General features: G+C 37.1%; 1 protein-coding gene across 1 annotated transcript in view; it reads right to left on the bottom strand.

Annotated features, from left to right (window-relative positions):
• The window catches only part of LOC110457133 (ubiquitin carboxyl-terminal hydrolase 14-like), a 19,615-nt gene extending 3,758 nt beyond the window's left edge, over positions 1 to 15,857 (bottom strand). The window contains exons 1-16 of the mRNA XM_021508244.1: positions 15,765 to 15,857; positions 14,203 to 14,348; positions 13,542 to 13,574; positions 13,054 to 13,158; positions 12,490 to 12,593; positions 11,119 to 11,177; positions 10,613 to 10,743; positions 10,159 to 10,227; positions 9,366 to 9,519; positions 9,114 to 9,145; positions 8,718 to 8,783; positions 7,182 to 7,274; positions 6,570 to 6,695; positions 3,511 to 3,598; positions 3,122 to 3,229; positions 275 to 349 (exon numbers count right to left, since the gene is read on the bottom strand). Coding sequence (XP_021363919.1) covers positions 275 to 349; positions 3,122 to 3,229; positions 3,511 to 3,598; positions 6,570 to 6,695; positions 7,182 to 7,274; positions 8,718 to 8,783; positions 9,114 to 9,145; positions 9,366 to 9,519; positions 10,159 to 10,227; positions 10,613 to 10,743; positions 11,119 to 11,177; positions 12,490 to 12,593; positions 13,054 to 13,158; positions 13,542 to 13,574; positions 14,203 to 14,348; positions 15,765 to 15,780 — 1,405 coding nt within the window. The 5' untranslated portion in view covers positions 15,781 to 15,857. The remainder of the gene's footprint in view (positions 1 to 274; positions 350 to 3,121; positions 3,230 to 3,510; positions 3,599 to 6,569; positions 6,696 to 7,181; positions 7,275 to 8,717; positions 8,784 to 9,113; positions 9,146 to 9,365; positions 9,520 to 10,158; positions 10,228 to 10,612; positions 10,744 to 11,118; positions 11,178 to 12,489; positions 12,594 to 13,053; positions 13,159 to 13,541; positions 13,575 to 14,202; positions 14,349 to 15,764) is intronic.
• Between the last annotated feature and the right edge of the window lie 12 nt (positions 15,858 to 15,869).

Genomic DNA, 15,869 nt, shown 5'->3' with positions numbered 1-15,869 from the left:
ACCAACCCCACCCACAACACAGCCCTTAGGACCCTCAATCAGATGTTACAGTACCCACCACCTCCTGAGAGCCCCCACCAACCCCACCCACAACACAGCCCTTAGGACCCTCAATCAGATGTTACAGTACCCACCACCTCCTGAGAGAGCCCCCACCAACCCCAACACAGCCTGTCACAAATTACAGTACTCACCATCTCCTGAGAGCCCCCTTCCCCCTTCCATACACATACAATCCTAATTAGGACCCTCAGTCACACGTTACAGTACTCACCGCCTCCTGACAGCTTCAACACATCCTCAGAGGTCACAGGGGTCACATGGTCATCATCGTACATGAACCACTGATCTAAACAATTAGAAACAACATCAACATGACCTTGTAGGTGTAAATGTATGAATGCTTCCAAATTTTTGTAGTGCAGTTTGATTCCAACTTGATTGAATTGTGACTCAAATCAGACTTAAAAACTTCGACCTAAGCAGCTGGGCCCAGTTGTTCAAAAGGTGATTAGCTTAATCATTTTTAACAACATTTTTCAATCTGTAATAATTTGGTCAATTTACAAAGTAAAGCCTATACATTTTGCAAGTAACTTACTCTTGATATTATATTAGCTATCTGGAAATATAAAACTAAGTGAATGGTTATGTTTTAAAGATACACCAAAAATAGAATTTGCAATAATCACTGATTAAGCTAATCACTGATTAAGCTAATCCCCTTTTGAACAACTGGGCCCTGGATGGACACTCACTACATGTTTCGGCACTAGCATACATAGATTACATGTAGACAGACAACTGCTCCAGTTTCACATTCAGCTTTTTATCATTAAAACTTCTAAATATGGAAGCAATGTTTTCCTGTATATTCAAGCACTTTCAAGTTGGTCCAAGGAAGACATCAGAGAAACGATACAATAAATCAGCCGTTACAGACCATGCTAACACACACAACCACATCATAGACTAGAATTTGAGAAAGTGCTTAAAAGAGCCAATTGGAAAGTCAGGAAAATTAAAAAAAATCCATCTTAACCCCATTTTAACATCTAATAAGGGGCGGAATGGGTAAACATGTTACCCGTCCCCCTGACTGCCTGCAGTATTAGAGTGCGATTGGGTGAAATGTCTTATGATTTTGGACAGCTGATTTTACTTGATTCCGCACACCAGTCATTTATACTCTTTGCTTGACAAACGCAACAGACGTTTTCGAAAGGTCGCAAAACATCTTTGTTGGATACAATAATCAATATTGGTACTTGCTTTTGTTGATATCTCTACTATATCTAATTTATTGCAAACCCCCACCATTGTTTATGATCGGTTAATAGAGGATTTTGAAACACATATACCGGATACATAACATACTATCCACTAAAATTATGGTATTTTTTTTTTTAAATACTGGTTATTATTTAAGAAACAACATTATGCTGTGATGCTGTTAACAATATATTGTTGAATTCATTGTGATCAAGTTAAGTGTACAAAGGGAAGCAATCCTCTCTCAATAATATACCCAAAACTGGACATGTCAAACAGACATTAACCCTGTCACCACTGTAGACCATAATGGACTCATCCTAATAAATGCATGGAAGTGTCCACTAAAGTTACCTAGGGGTGAAAGCCACCCCTGTCGTCTCTGTAATGAGTGAATATACAGTATTAATACAGCGCTTATACATTCTGAAACGGGGACAGAAGTAACCGACCCTGGGACGGGCAGATCTAAATCTGTCTTACCCCAAGCCATGAAGACAGTCTCAGACTTATTCCCAACAGGGTGCTGCTTAGGATTAATCTTAGGTTTCTTTGCAGCAGGACCAGAATCCGGCGAAGAACTAGGACCACTGGAGCCCGGCTTCTTAAACAGAGCACCCGAACCCACAGATTTCCTCCTTCAAGTTCTTCTGCACAGCTGGGAGAACCAGGAGTTGGACCAATGAAGAGGGCTGTCAAAAGAAGAGAACGGTAGGGCTCCCTCACTTGCATGTTGGACAGAAAACCAGGGAGTGAGCATTACGTTACACAGCAAGGAGAGCTGAAGTGCCGCCACCGTTCGTAATGCCAAGTTCAGGCCAGACGTAAGTCAGTCCTGCATGTCCTGTCTTTCTTCTTCAGACAACCAATCCTCAGGCAGATCCGAAAGCCTGTACAAGGGCGTGAAACAAATCCACATACCAAAGGATATGAGGGGAGATATGCAACATCCTCTCTATCATGTGATGTTCCTTCGACGACTATGTACCTCCCCAAACTGATGTGCCCCCTGCAAAACCAAAAGGTTGAGAGCAGCAGCCACCAGACCCAGTTGTGCCAAACTAGGGTCCAGGTAAAGACCATCCCAAACCCAGAGACGACAGGAACACTGGACCCACCTGAGCCGGGCTGCTCCTCCCGAGAACCAGACTGAAGCTGGGAAGAAGGGCCCACCCCCCTAGACTGAAGCTGGGAAGAAGGGCCCACCCCCCTAGACTGAAGCTGGGAAGAAGGGCCCACCTACCTGCTCAACTACCAGCATTGTGAAAATGAATGAAAACGCACACAAAGCAAAAAAAATAACAGCACAAGAAACATGCAGGTAACAAAAGCATGTTACAAAGGAACGCAGCCACATGTCTATACACAGACGGTAAACTAGGCCAAAACATGGCCAACAATGGAACACAGCCACATGTCTATACACAGACGGTAAACTAGGCCAAAACATGGCCAACAAAGGAACGCAGCCACATGTCTATACACAGACGGTAAACTAGGCCAAAACATGGCCAACAAAGGAACACGGCCACATGTCTATACACAGACGGTAAACTAGGCAAAAAACATGGCCAAATAAGGAACACCGCCACATGTCTATACACAGACAGTAAACTAGGCCAACAATAAATGGGAAGTAGAATGGGCAAAAATAGCGGTGAACTGCTATATATAACGGGCAATATATACAAGACAATATAGTACAATACTGCCCTGTATATGTGGAATCTTGGCAGAGTCAACAGAGCACAGCCAGCCAGCTCAGTGCCATTGATAAAGAAAGACATGTTTGCTGTTGGTCAAAGGGGCCTCCCAAGGGAGTAAAAATAAGTTTTAAAACCTTAATTACCTCCTTTCCGCTTGACCCAAGCGACATAATGACCACTAGAACTGGACCTTCCCTTGTGCGTCAGAACAGCATTTAACTCATAGTAACCACTGTTGTTGGATCCAGGATCTAGACGAAACAAAACATCAGCCATAAAGTAAAATCTAAATGATCACCAAAAAGATGTCGTACACTGGTGAACATAAATCAACCAATCAATCTCCATATATCAATCCCCATATATCAATCTATTGTAAAATCCTTCATTATTTAAAGTAACTGCACTGCATTTATAAATTGAAATATATCAACTAACCTAAGGTTCATTTTGATCATAACATATTAAATGCTAACATTTTGTTAAAATTTGAGACAGTATTAAATGATGCAAAGTTTCTGTATATGCTTACCATTTTCAAACTCATATGGTTCTGTTTCCTTATCTGTATGTTTTATATCAGCTTCGTTCTTTTGTTTCACTAGTCCTGCTTCTTTTTCCTGTAAATAGATAAAGGTCAGTTATAGTGAACATTTACATTAAAGTTTATTTTATTTTTGCTTTTTACCATCCAAATAACACTTCAGAAATGATAAGTATAAGCTGAATTTAGAAAGAAAGTACATATCAATGCCTGGACTCTGTAGTGTTGACATGACCACTAACCACACTTCTATAGCTACTTCCTGTCTACAGTGAATACCACACATATATAGCTACTTCCTGTCTACAGTGAATACAACACATCTATAGCTACTTCCTGTCTATAGTGAATACAGCACATCTATAGCTACTTCTTGTCTACAGTGAATACCACATATCTATAGCTACTTCCTGTCTACAGTGAATACCACACATCTATAGCTACCTCCTGTCTACAGTGAATACCACACATCTGTAGCTACTTCCTGTCTACAGTGAATACTGCACATCTATAGCTACTTCCTTTCTACAGTGAATACCGCACATCTATAGCTATTTCCTTTCAACAGTGATTACCGCACATCTATAGCTACTTCCTTGCTACAGTGAATACCACACATCTATAGCTACTTCCTGTCTACAGTGAATACCGCACATCTATAGCTACTTCCTGGCTACAGTGAATACCGCACATCTATAGCTATTTCCTGTCAACAGTGATTACCGCACATCTATAGCTACTTCCTGTCTACAGTGAATACCATACATCTATAGCTACCTCCTGTCTACAGTGAATACCACACATCTGTAGCTACTTCCTGTCTACAGTGAATACAGCACATCTATAGCTACTTCCTGTCTACAGTGAATACCACACATATATAGCTACTTCCTGTCTACAGTGAATACCACACATCTATTTAGCTACTTCCTGTCTACAGTGAATACCACACATCTATAGCTACTTCCTGTCTATAGTGAATACAACACATCTATAGCTACTTCCTGTCTACAGTGAATAGAGCACATCTATAGCTACTTCCTGTCTACAGTGAATAGAGCACATCTATAGCTACTTCCTGTCTACAGTGAATACCACACATCTATAGCTACTTCCTGTCTACAGTGAATACCACACATCTATAGCTACTTCCTGTCTACAGTGAATACTACACATCTATAGCTACTTCCTGTCTACAGTGAATACTACACATCTATAGCTACTTCCTGTCTACAATGAATACAGCACATCTATAGCTACTTCCTGGCTACAGTGAATGCCACACATCTATAGCTACTTCCTGTCTACAGTGAATACCACACATATATAGCTACTTCCTGTCTACAGTGAATACCACACATCTATAGCTACTTCCTGTCTACAGTGAATACCACACATCTATAGCTACTTCCTGTCTACAGTGAATACCACACATCTATAGCTACTTCCTGTCTACAGTGAATACCACACATCTATAGCTACTTCCTGTCTACAGTGAATACCACACATCTATAGCTACTTCCTGTCTACAGTGAATACCACACATATATAGCTACTTCCTGTCTACTGTGAATACAACACATCTATAGCTACTTCCTGTCTACAGTGAATACCACACATCTATAACTACTTCCTGTCTACCGTGAATACCACACATCTATAGCTACTTCCTGGCTACAGTGAATACCACACATCTATAGCTACTTTCTGTCTACAGTAAATACAGCACATCTATAGCTATTTCCTGTCTACAGTGAATACCACACATCTATAGCTACTTCCTGTCTACAGAAATACCACACATCTGTAGCTACTTCCTGTCTACAGTGAATACCGAACATCTATAGCTACTTCCTGTCTACAGTGAATACCACACATCTATAGCTACTTCCTGTCTACAGAATCACCACACATCTAGATCTGTAGCTACTTCCTGTCTACAGTGAATACCGAACATCTATAGCTACTTCCTGTCTACAGTGAATACCCCACATCTTAAGCTTCTTCCTGTCTATAGTGAATACCACACATCTATAGCTACTTCCGGTCTACAGCGAATATGTGTNTCTACAGGTTAGGAGCTTTCAAATTGTTTCACACGTACAAAGTTTAGGGGGTTTGTGATTACCGATCAATTTTTGTGTAACACTGAATTCCGTGACACTTTGCTTGGATGTGGTAGAGTAAAGTTAATTTCATTTACACGAAAATAGAATCTACAACATTTTCATTATTAAATTCTTTTGCATATGTTTCTTCGCTGTTGTTACAAGATAATCATTATACATGTACAATGTTTATACTTTTATGTGCATATCTTTTATTTAAATTCTTTCTAGTTGTAGTAATATTTGTTGTATTTGTATTCGTGGTTCCAAAGCAACACAAGTTTATGCACAACAAACAGTTCATGTTATACAAAACAAACATGAAATATTATAATGGAACTTGATGGCAGAATCACATTTTGAGAGATAGCAAACCAGAGATTTTAAAACTATTTATATGGCTAAGAGTCTGAGTAAAATAATACTATAACATCAATTTGAGGTATGTAGTGAGTGCTACACCTTGTTCAGTGCATCATAGGATAAAAAGAATCTCAAACTTGTTCCTGTGTGAGAAGAACCCATTAATGTGATGACATATGAAATGGTATGAGTATGAACACACCCTTTTTCTGACATGCAGAACTATTTGTAATGTTTGTGATTACATCTAAACACAATTTCAAGCAAGTCCGTGAAATACATAAATAAGCATTTGGATCACTTTAATGGTTTCTTTGCAATAAAATTTTGCTTGCCGAAATATATTATTAAGTCATTTCTCAGAACAAAACATTTCCCACTTACATCTCTGAAATTACAGAGAAGCCTGCTAACACTCGGAAATAAAAATGTTATTGAAGAATTTCTTTTTTCCATGTATTTCAGCCGTAATATTTCAACCACCTATGTTACAGAAATCTGTTAACGACACAGTTTTTTGCCGAAGTTACCAACTATGGAACAGCACACTTGAATTATTCGATAACTAACACAAACCTTTTGCAGCCTTTCTGCATCCCTGTCTTCCATTTCCTTAAACTTGTCTCTGGTTGTTGATAGCCTTTCCTGTAGTTCTGGTGTGCACAGTTCGTACATGTCCAGACTTATGGGAAATTTTACATCCTTAAAAAAAATAACTCAATATATAACAATGGAGACAAAAACTGTTGATCCAGTTCTAATCAGTAATCAGTGTTACCCTTTATAAACGTATGGACATTTCCATCTGGTGACCATTTCTACAGTTAATATAAATATGGGATAATTTAACAATTTCAACCTTTGGAAAGAATTGTTTAAACTACAATCTTAAAAAAATATGTACATCTGTATTTACGAAAATTTAAAGTCTTAAGTATACAGTAACTGTACTTATTATGTAGGTAGTATATATCACTACATTTCTGATCTATTTTTCTTTCTATTTTAATTCTAGGAAAAAATCATAGACTTTCATGGTATTATAGAATTTTTAGTTTTAGTAAGTGTATATACAACATGTTTTTGTATTGGCAGGGATGGTCATTGTCTATGAGAACTTGTTTTTGTATTGGCAGGGATGGCCATTGTCTATGAGAACTTGTATGTACATTGTATTCAAGAACTTACCTTCAAAATTTTGGCATTAATGTTGTCTTTTTCTTTATAGTAGAATCGCACGAATTGAATAGCTAGGTATCCAGGTAATCTGCTTATTTTACTCTGAAAGAAAATTAATTTTAATATTTTCACAATTTACCCCATTAAATCATGAAGAGAGACAAGAAATCAAAAAGTCATATGAAGAAAGACTCCTCGTCTATTATGCTGTTAACGTTCAAATAAAGTTTTTTGAAAATACACTAATGATTTAATCACTACATATACTGTCATTTTTTACTTCATTGTACCTTAACTCATTGACTCCTGAAGTTTCATAATGAACTATTCCAACTTTTGAATTGGAAGGGTTCAAATGTGTCGTCTGGGGTAAATGAGTTAATTGTCATCAAACTATCTACCAGACACTCCACATCTTGTTATTTAAAAATGTTTCTGGTTTCTATTTCATTTATACCATGTTTGTTGGAAGCCTACAACACTACAGTGCTAAGGGTCAAATTGTTCCTGTTTGTGACATTAGATAACATTTCTTGACTCTTGACTCTTCACAGGTTCCTTCCAGTTTAATGTAAGGAAAAGATAACTCTGTATTCCCAAAACAGAGCTCGCAGCTGCTTATATCCCATGACCACAACAGAAATGACATTATAAGACCACTGCCGTGATTTGTGTGACTACAATCAATTTACCAGTTACATATATTGGGAAGTACTCACCCATACAGGTAAATGATACATCTGGGAAAATGTCAATCAGTATACTTTTTTAATTTAAACACATTTCTATTGTCATAAATAAGGACAATTTAGGATTGAGCACAAGTTTTGCCAACTTAGTAATGCCCTCTCCTTATACATCATGTTGTATAATACTTAATGGACAGCAATGAATCAACTTTATCCGATCGTGTAGTAGAAACAGTGAGAGAAGGAAAGCAGGAAGCTGTAACCTTACATAACATAAACAAGAAAATCACAGTAGGAAGCTGTAACCTTACATAACATAAACAAGGAAATCACAATCTGGGAATAAAGGTTTTGGATCAAGACTTGCAACAGCCTTTCTGTGAACCATGGTTTGTTTTATTTGAGATGAGGTTGATAGAATCTTTCACCCCTTGGGGGTGAGATAGGGGAATCTCAACACTGGGAGGAAGATTCTTAAGTTGCCAAACACGAGGCTTTGTTGAGTGTTACTGACAACCAAAGAACCTTTCCCCGAGGGTTAAGATTTCCCTATGTCACCCTAAGGGGATTGAGTGATTCTTTTTCTCTTACCTTGTTCACCCATTGTGTATTATATCATAATGTAATGTGAACGCTACAGGCTAAATTCAGAGTTGACATGACCTTGATGGATTGTTGATGTGACGTCCTACCATTGTTATGAATAGGGAAATCCCCTGGCTCAACCCTAGGGTGAGACCAGGATATCTCACACTGCTACAGGGTGGATACACTAGGGTAAGAGACCTCTCTGTCTACATCACACAGAGATAGATATTTATAATTAGTGATATTAACAATATAGATAGATACTCACACTCTTCTTGTAGAGGGAATCTCTCCCTAAGGTTGGGGAATGCTTAGTGATAGCCTCTTCTAACCTCTACAACACAACAACACAGACTTTTACAATGTAGTAATATGATATAGCATGCTCACTTGCCCTTCAGGCAGGTGACCTCAAAATAACAATAAGGTAAGAATTGATTACAAGATTGTGGCATATGGACAAGATTAAAACTTGTGATCATTTGTACCCGAGGTTGCCACTATCAAAGAGTTTAATTTACTTGTTCAATTCAAAAAGTTTAATTTACTTGTAATCAATTCAAAAAGTTTAATTTACTTGTAATCAATTCAAAAAGTTTAATTTACATTTAATCAACCAGATATGTAAGATAAGTCAAACAATGAGTAAATAACATATACTTACATTTCGTAATCCACTGTGCATATATTTGACCTCTGAAATAAAGTTCAATAATAAATGACAGTACACTGTTGTTAAATATTAAAGCTATTTTCATTCTTGATTTTCAGTGGAATTAGTAAGGTTTCATTCCCTCTACAAAGCAGCCGACCTTATTAAGTTTTTCTATACTTGATAGAGTGTGAAGACTATCTTTGTAAGTAGCAGACCTGATAGGATTATTCTATATACTTTATGAAGAGTTATGTCCCCTACCTTTCTCTATGAAGCAGCTGAGCTGGTAAAGCTTCTCTATTGACTTGGTGGAAGGTTCGTCCTCGGCCTCCTGACACTGGAGCGTCACTTCAGAGTCGATGCCCATATATTTATCTATAAATGAGGCACTACTTGATGCTCCAGCCTCAGCTCCCTAAATATGTATAAAATTCACAGTTGTTGTCTTAAAATATATTTACTTGGCGAACATTTGATTACAACAACAGGTTAAACTTGAAAAGTCATCAAATCATTTTCAGGCCCACATAATATGTATTCTTTGAAAAGATATGCACATCAAAATCAAAAGCCCAAATTTATACATGTATTTTGAAAATTCTTAGGTACTTCAATTAGTCAAATTCTATAGTATGAAACAGTAAAGGACATATATGGCTTATACTGTAACAGATCCTTGTTAGTGTTGGAAATTTATACCTTTTACAATATTTCAACCTAAACAAGGTTACCGCGAGCGGTATATAATACGCCCGTCACACATNAAAATTTCTGGAGAAAAAATATAAAGAGACTAAAACAATTCCACAACACAGATTCTATCAGATAATGGTAGATTACGAATTCTAAATAATTTAACTGGACACAGGTTTCAAAACAGTCATAAAACAAAAATGGAAGGGCACCATCAACAAAAGGAATTTGCGATCCTTAACTCATTCACCCCTGAAATTTCATAATGAACTATTCTAACCTTGGAATTGGAAGAGTTCAAATGTGTCTTCATGGGGGAATGAGTTAAATATTGTATATCTATTTCTATGTAAAACTTTACCTGGACTGCTGGCACTTTGACCTTTTGTTGTAAGCACCTGACTATTTCAGTCCAACACTCATTGGCGTCCTGTAACAGTCAAGCAAAGACATGGTCAGTCATCCTACTCAATTACAAGGGACGAGCTATGTTGTATGTATTAACTCAAAAAGTAGCTCTTATACCAGAATATATAACCCTGCGGTCTCTTAGAACATTTGTGAAATTATTTTACCAAGACAACTTTAAAGTTTTTTGTTTCAGTAACTTTAATTTAAAAGCATTTACATTGTATCTGATGCAAGTGGTTCGTTTTTGTATTAATCTTACATAAGTTAAAGGGCACCAATTCAAAAATATGGAACTTTACCTAATTTAAGACCACATCAATATACTGCAAGCAATATTTTGACAAAATCTGTTTTTGCCAGAAAAAAACACATAGTTTTAATCCCCCCGGGTTATTCATACCGACCTGTTGAGCATAGCCTCCATGTTCAGATTTCTCAGCAAACTGAGGATATGCCGTGTGTAGTACTTGGAGAAAGATGATGGGAGGAATGGCTGTTCCCGCTTTCTCTACAGAGACACACAGGTCCCTCATTGCTATAACAGACAAGTTTTCACCATTTAACATGATTCTACTTCTGTAAACAAGTAATAGATCCTTATTGTAGTCAACTAAAAGTAATACGGTAAATCTCTCATGGTGTCATCAATTATAGGCATCAATCTCTCATGGCGNTACAGTAAACTTTACTACACTGTAGGTCATCAGTACATTCTAGCCTAGATATTGTATTCACAGTAAACTTAACTATACTGTAGGTCATCAATACATTCCAATAACACAAACAAGATTCAGTCATAATGCCAACTGTCAGTAATATAAACACAATATTCATTTATTTGTCATCAAATTTTATGAAAATTTCAGAAACATTAAATGAGTCTATGGACGTGATTATCGGAGAGTGTTACCTGCTGTGATGGATTCAGCAGGAGGAGCGGCTCCACTCAAGGTTATGTCCCCTTTGTACCTGTAATTCAAAATCATCACATGTTTGTTTGTTTATGTTTAACAGCCCATCGACGGCTGTGGTTATTTAGGGCCATGGTGATTTTTTTTATTTTTTTATTTTTTTAACAAACTTGTGAGTAGCGAAGATAAAATCAGATTAAAAGTTTCATTTTAAAAGCATTCGCATTGTATGTGTAAATAATTAAAATAGAAAGGGGGTTGAAATAATAAAAGAGATAACGAATAGATGATATGGACTATGTGATATATATAACGTCAAAAAGGGTAAGGTGGGTTAAAAGACATCAGAGTCTATAGAATAGACCGAAGTCTTTCAAATAGTTAAATAATGCCTTCGAGTCCACGGCTCTGAAAAGATTTTTCATATCCGGGACTCAAAAGTAGTTATTGCGAATGTGTTTAAAATCTGAACATTCTATTAAACAAGAGGCCCAGAGGGCCTGTATCGCTCACCTGGATACCAAAGCAATCATGGCAAAATATTCTTCGAATGAGATCAAGGGAATATGCCAGACCCCAAGGCCAATCCTTGTAGCATATCTGTATTAGATTTTTCATGCCCAGCAATTTTATGTATGGTTATGGGGTGGGGATCTCATCTGTTTCCAAGCTTTGACTCAGAAACTAGGTCCCTAGGGTTGTGGCCAGACCCCAGGATCAATTCTAATATCGTGACTGCATTTGTCTCTTTTTGCCCAGCATTTTCATATATAGTTTTGGGGTGGGGATCTCAACCATTTCTAAGTTATGACCCAGGGGTTAAGTCTGCAAGGGTGGGGCAGACCCTGGGGTCAATTCTAATATCATGACTGCATTCGTCTTTTTATGCCCAACAATTGTATATATAGTTTTGGGGTGGGGATCTAAACCATTTCGAAGTTATGACCCAGGGGTTAAGTCTCCAAGGGTGGGGCAGTCCCCAAGGCCATCCTGGAAGCATATGTGCAATCATCTCTTTATACTCNGACCAGGTGAGCTAAAAATGTTCCACTGTAAATGGAGTGTCAAATAGGGTGTCATTTAACCCTAACCCTAACTCAAAATCATCCCGTGTAAACACTCACAGGTAACCATCACACAATAGACCCATGGAAATCAAAGCTAAAGAAGTTGGTCAGTTTCTTATTCCTTCTATAACATTTAAATTATTTCTTCATTTAATAAATAATATATTTTATGGCATTTTTGGTCACATTACAGAGATGCTCATTTGTTATGATGTGCGTGTAATTTTGTGTCACCAGTCCTTTACACCCGGTGACCTTAAGATTCCCTCAACAAAATAGTATAATACAAATATATAATAATACTTTTTCAGGGCATCTGTGAGTTCTGGAATTGATCGAAGACATTGGATGGTAGCATTCATATAACAGGTGTTTCCAAGGTTGGTCAGACCACTAGGAATCTCCAGCTGTAAAAACAATCAGGTTATATAAACATAGATACAACTTTATTTATTTTACAACAACTATGAAACAAGTTATATCAACTTATATTAATAACTCTTGTTGGCCCGGATGTTAGCATGTAGGGGTGGGGTGGGGGGTCTTAGTCAGTGTGGGAAGAAACTGGAGTACCCAAAGAAAACCCACATAGTCGGGTAGGTGACCCTAACATTTTCACGTCCGATCGGGGAATCGAACCCTGGCCGCCTTGGTGAAAGGCAAGTGCGCTATCCACTGCACAACCCGACCACCCTGACAAATGATAACAAATGATATATACAGTACTATCTGAGTATAAACTTATTATTTGTACTAAAGAGCATAATCAAAACTTTCGACATTCTGTCAAACAAAGAAATATATCTAATATGGTAGTCTCCAACTCTATGCATAGTTGTTATTTCCATTCCTGAAATAATTCCTTACTGCAGATGCCAGCTGTTCCTCACTCATATCTTCCATGAATACTGTCTTCTCCACCGGCTCCTGGGGTAGTTCCTCTGCTGTTCCCATCATCAGGAGCATGGCGCCCTGATCACAGATTCAAACATTTGTTATCATATCATATAAAACAGATTTAAGTAGTTGAGTTCGTTTTAATCTCAACCATTGGTTTATCAGGGTACCATTAGGTCCATTTAAAGGACACATCCCCAATTGAAGAAGTGCATGATTTTTCACAATTTACCGCTTTAAAACAACTAATTGGGAAACCCCAAAAATTAAATAAGTTCCTCAAAAATTACTTGAGTTCTGAAAATGTAGGAAGGACAAAAAATCATATTGTCATAAAGACAAGCTTAAATGAAAGTTGAACCGTCTACCTTGTAATTTCATGCAATCAGAGATGTTATAATGACCATTCTAATTTTCAGAAATAACCAAACTAATGTACAACTATAAACTGTACTCACAGCCTTCAGTTTCACTTTTCCCCAGTCATCATCCTATAAAAATACAAATTTACAGGAAATTAGCAACAACAACAAAGGTTGTTTATTCATCAATCAATTAACAAAAGAGTATTGTAACTAATGGTGGAGTTGTTTTAAGATACTACATGATACACATTATAGATCAGACTCATCCTTAAGACCAAAAAAGACACCTTAAAAAAATTCTCTCTTTTTTTAAAAGTTTTCAGCATTACAAAATATCTTACAAAAGTAATTCTCACACTCACTTGTTCATTCTTGCAACATTATATCTTGCGTATCAGACTGTATATGTATTTCTCACTTCCCATACATTGATACAAATGTATCTAATTGTCTAATTTATTTTTGAAGTTAATGCATTGATTTTTTTTTAATTAAAGTTGCAATGTAAAATTTGTCTTTAAATTATAAAATATCTTGAAAAAACACAACAACAGAAAAACAGTCTGTGTTCAAATTTTCAAAATAGTACAATGCATATATATGGTCACCATGAACTTTAACCACATGATCAGTCACATGGAGTATTACCGGGTCATAGCAATATACGATTGTCTCATACCAAAGAGACATGCTTCCTTATAATGTTGTTTAATTTAAATAAATACTGGAAGTCAGTCACTTAAGTCTGACTTGCCTTCAAAACAGCTCCCTTCATCATGACCTTCTGTCTCTCTGGCTGGACACCTGACAAAGCGAACAGTTGAGCCTTGAGGACAATTGGGGGCTCGTCTGTGTTACACTCCACATCACTGAACTTCTCCTTCCCCCACTTGACATTAACTGTAAGGATAGAAATTGATTACATTCATTTATGATAACTTAAATAAGGGCAGTGAATCACTCAAAAGTAATTGATACAATTTTAATAGGAAAGAGAATACTGTGCTTCCACTGGGGATCGAACCCTCGGTCTCCAGGTTCCTAGTCGGACGCTCTACCACTGAGCTAAAGGGAAATTCCCTCTAGCTCGCAGCTAGAAGGCGACCTTAATCCTATGTACAATTAAAACCTGAGTGCCACACAATATATCAATATGTAGACACAAAATGACTGAATGTTCTGTTGATTTATCATGCAATATTATTGTCTGTAAAAGATTGTCATGAGTATAATTATAACATATAGGAAATGCCAGATATATATCCCAAGATGGAAAGCTAGTAGGTCTGTGGTGATTCCTCCCTTGCTCACAATGATCTTTAGGTAGATATTATATGCAGTCCTCTCCCCATTCACATTTGTCGATGTGCTCTATTTACCACACTACATTTTCTTTCCAACATTGTACTTTACTGAAGCATAAACTAATGAACTCAAATACTGCTGGTTGATGAAAGGAAAGGAATACATTGTGTATTGTTTCACTTATTTTCACTGACACATTTCTGATTTACATACTGGACATTGTGTTTTATTCATTAATACGCAAGTTCCAAGAATTTTCGGAACGGTAGCCTAAATGTTAATTTCAGCAGCACTTGCATAGTTTTGTTACATGGTTGGACAGAGACAGAACGACAAATTTGCATGAATATAATGACACATCTGATGCTTAGAGTAACAGGAAAGTAAAAATACAATGGTCAGACGGGTATTTGAACCTGGAATCTCCTTACTCAAGACAGATGCCCTAAGCAATTGAGCTACCTGGTCACTGGCAAACAACCCAGTCTAGCCCAAGGTCCTCTGTATTCCTCCTCATTTGAACAATTAAAAGTGTTTGACCCCCGTCAACATGACAGCATATAACTACAGTTAGTTTATTGCCTTCATGGATACCTATAGCAGCCGCTATTAGTTAAACATTATTACAGTGCCAAACGTGCCAAAGGCCATTATATTTACACGGTATCCTATTTGCTATTTTTATATTCTATTATTATGTGATAGACAATAGTTCTACAAATCTTATTCTCAGGCGTCACATTAAAATATGTAGACTGAGTGTCAATCCTATAATGACGGAGTGTTTATTCTCACTAAATTTTAGATTCTGGTCAAATATAATATACTTGAAACATGCAAACAGTCAACGATCAAATAAACTTCAAAAGCATGACTGGTGAATGCCGGCACACATGACAATGCAATTTGTGGGTGAATTTCGGTCTGTAACTTCAAATTATTGATATAATTCGCTGGTGTGATTTCATGTTTATGTATTGTGATTATTTAAATTCAAACCGATAAAATAACCTTTATATGTTGGCATTTTCCAAACTTAAAATCGTGTTCACTTCTCCAACTTGCTGCTTTTTCGACAGGAAGTTATCGTCTGTCGGTCGGCTCTATGCGCAGGTG

This window comes from Mizuhopecten yessoensis, unplaced genomic scaffold (genome assembly GCF_002113885.1).
Source record: "Mizuhopecten yessoensis strain PY_sf001 unplaced genomic scaffold, ASM211388v2 scaffold9025, whole genome shotgun sequence".
Taxonomy (NCBI): Eukaryota; Metazoa; Mollusca; class Bivalvia; order Pectinida; family Pectinidae; genus Mizuhopecten; species Mizuhopecten yessoensis.
Note: the sequence above shows the minus strand (reverse complement) of the source record. Positions and strands in the feature narration are given on the sequence as shown.